This window comes from Penaeus monodon, chromosome 34 (genome assembly GCF_015228065.2).
Source record: "Penaeus monodon isolate SGIC_2016 chromosome 34, NSTDA_Pmon_1, whole genome shotgun sequence".
NCBI classification, from domain to species: Eukaryota; Metazoa; Arthropoda; class Malacostraca; order Decapoda; family Penaeidae; genus Penaeus; species Penaeus monodon.
The window spans coordinates 20,410,491-20,410,842 of record NC_051419.1 but is presented as its reverse complement, the minus strand read 5'-3'; the positions used below and the strand labels follow the sequence as shown (position 1 = coordinate 20,410,842).

Genomic DNA, 352 nt, shown 5'->3' with positions numbered 1-352 from the left:
GTCTTGTATGTATGGATTATAAAGTACACCATAATATTTATAACGTATAGATGGCAATATGTAAATGTTTTTCTTTCATTTAATCACTGGTAATATTCATTTATCTTTTCGCAGAAGTACTAAGTTCGGGGACGCAGGAGCCGTTTACGAAAGGAGAACAATAATAATCTTCAAAATTAAGCGGACAGAAAATGCCCGATATGCTACGAAATATATGGGGTGTAGCGAAGAACCCGAAAAATAAGAAACTAATAATTAAATGTTTTGTAATGTATTTAAATCTGTTCATTGTACTGGTAGCTATAATATCTATTTAACTCAGAATGATGTCTGTTATTATCTTTATTGATGT

General features: G+C 30.7%; 1 protein-coding gene across 1 annotated transcript in view; it reads left to right on the top strand.

The window, feature by feature from the left end:
* LOC119594640 (sodium- and chloride-dependent glycine transporter 2-like) overlaps positions 1-324 on the top strand; it is a gene marked incomplete at its 5' end in the record, with an annotated part of 12,016 nt that extends 11,692 nt beyond the window's left edge. Inside the window, 1 exon segment of the mRNA XM_037943689.1 lies at positions 115-324. Within this exon segment, the coding sequence (XP_037799617.1) occupies positions 115-123 (9 nt within the window).
* Positions 325-352: the final 28 nt, after the last annotated feature.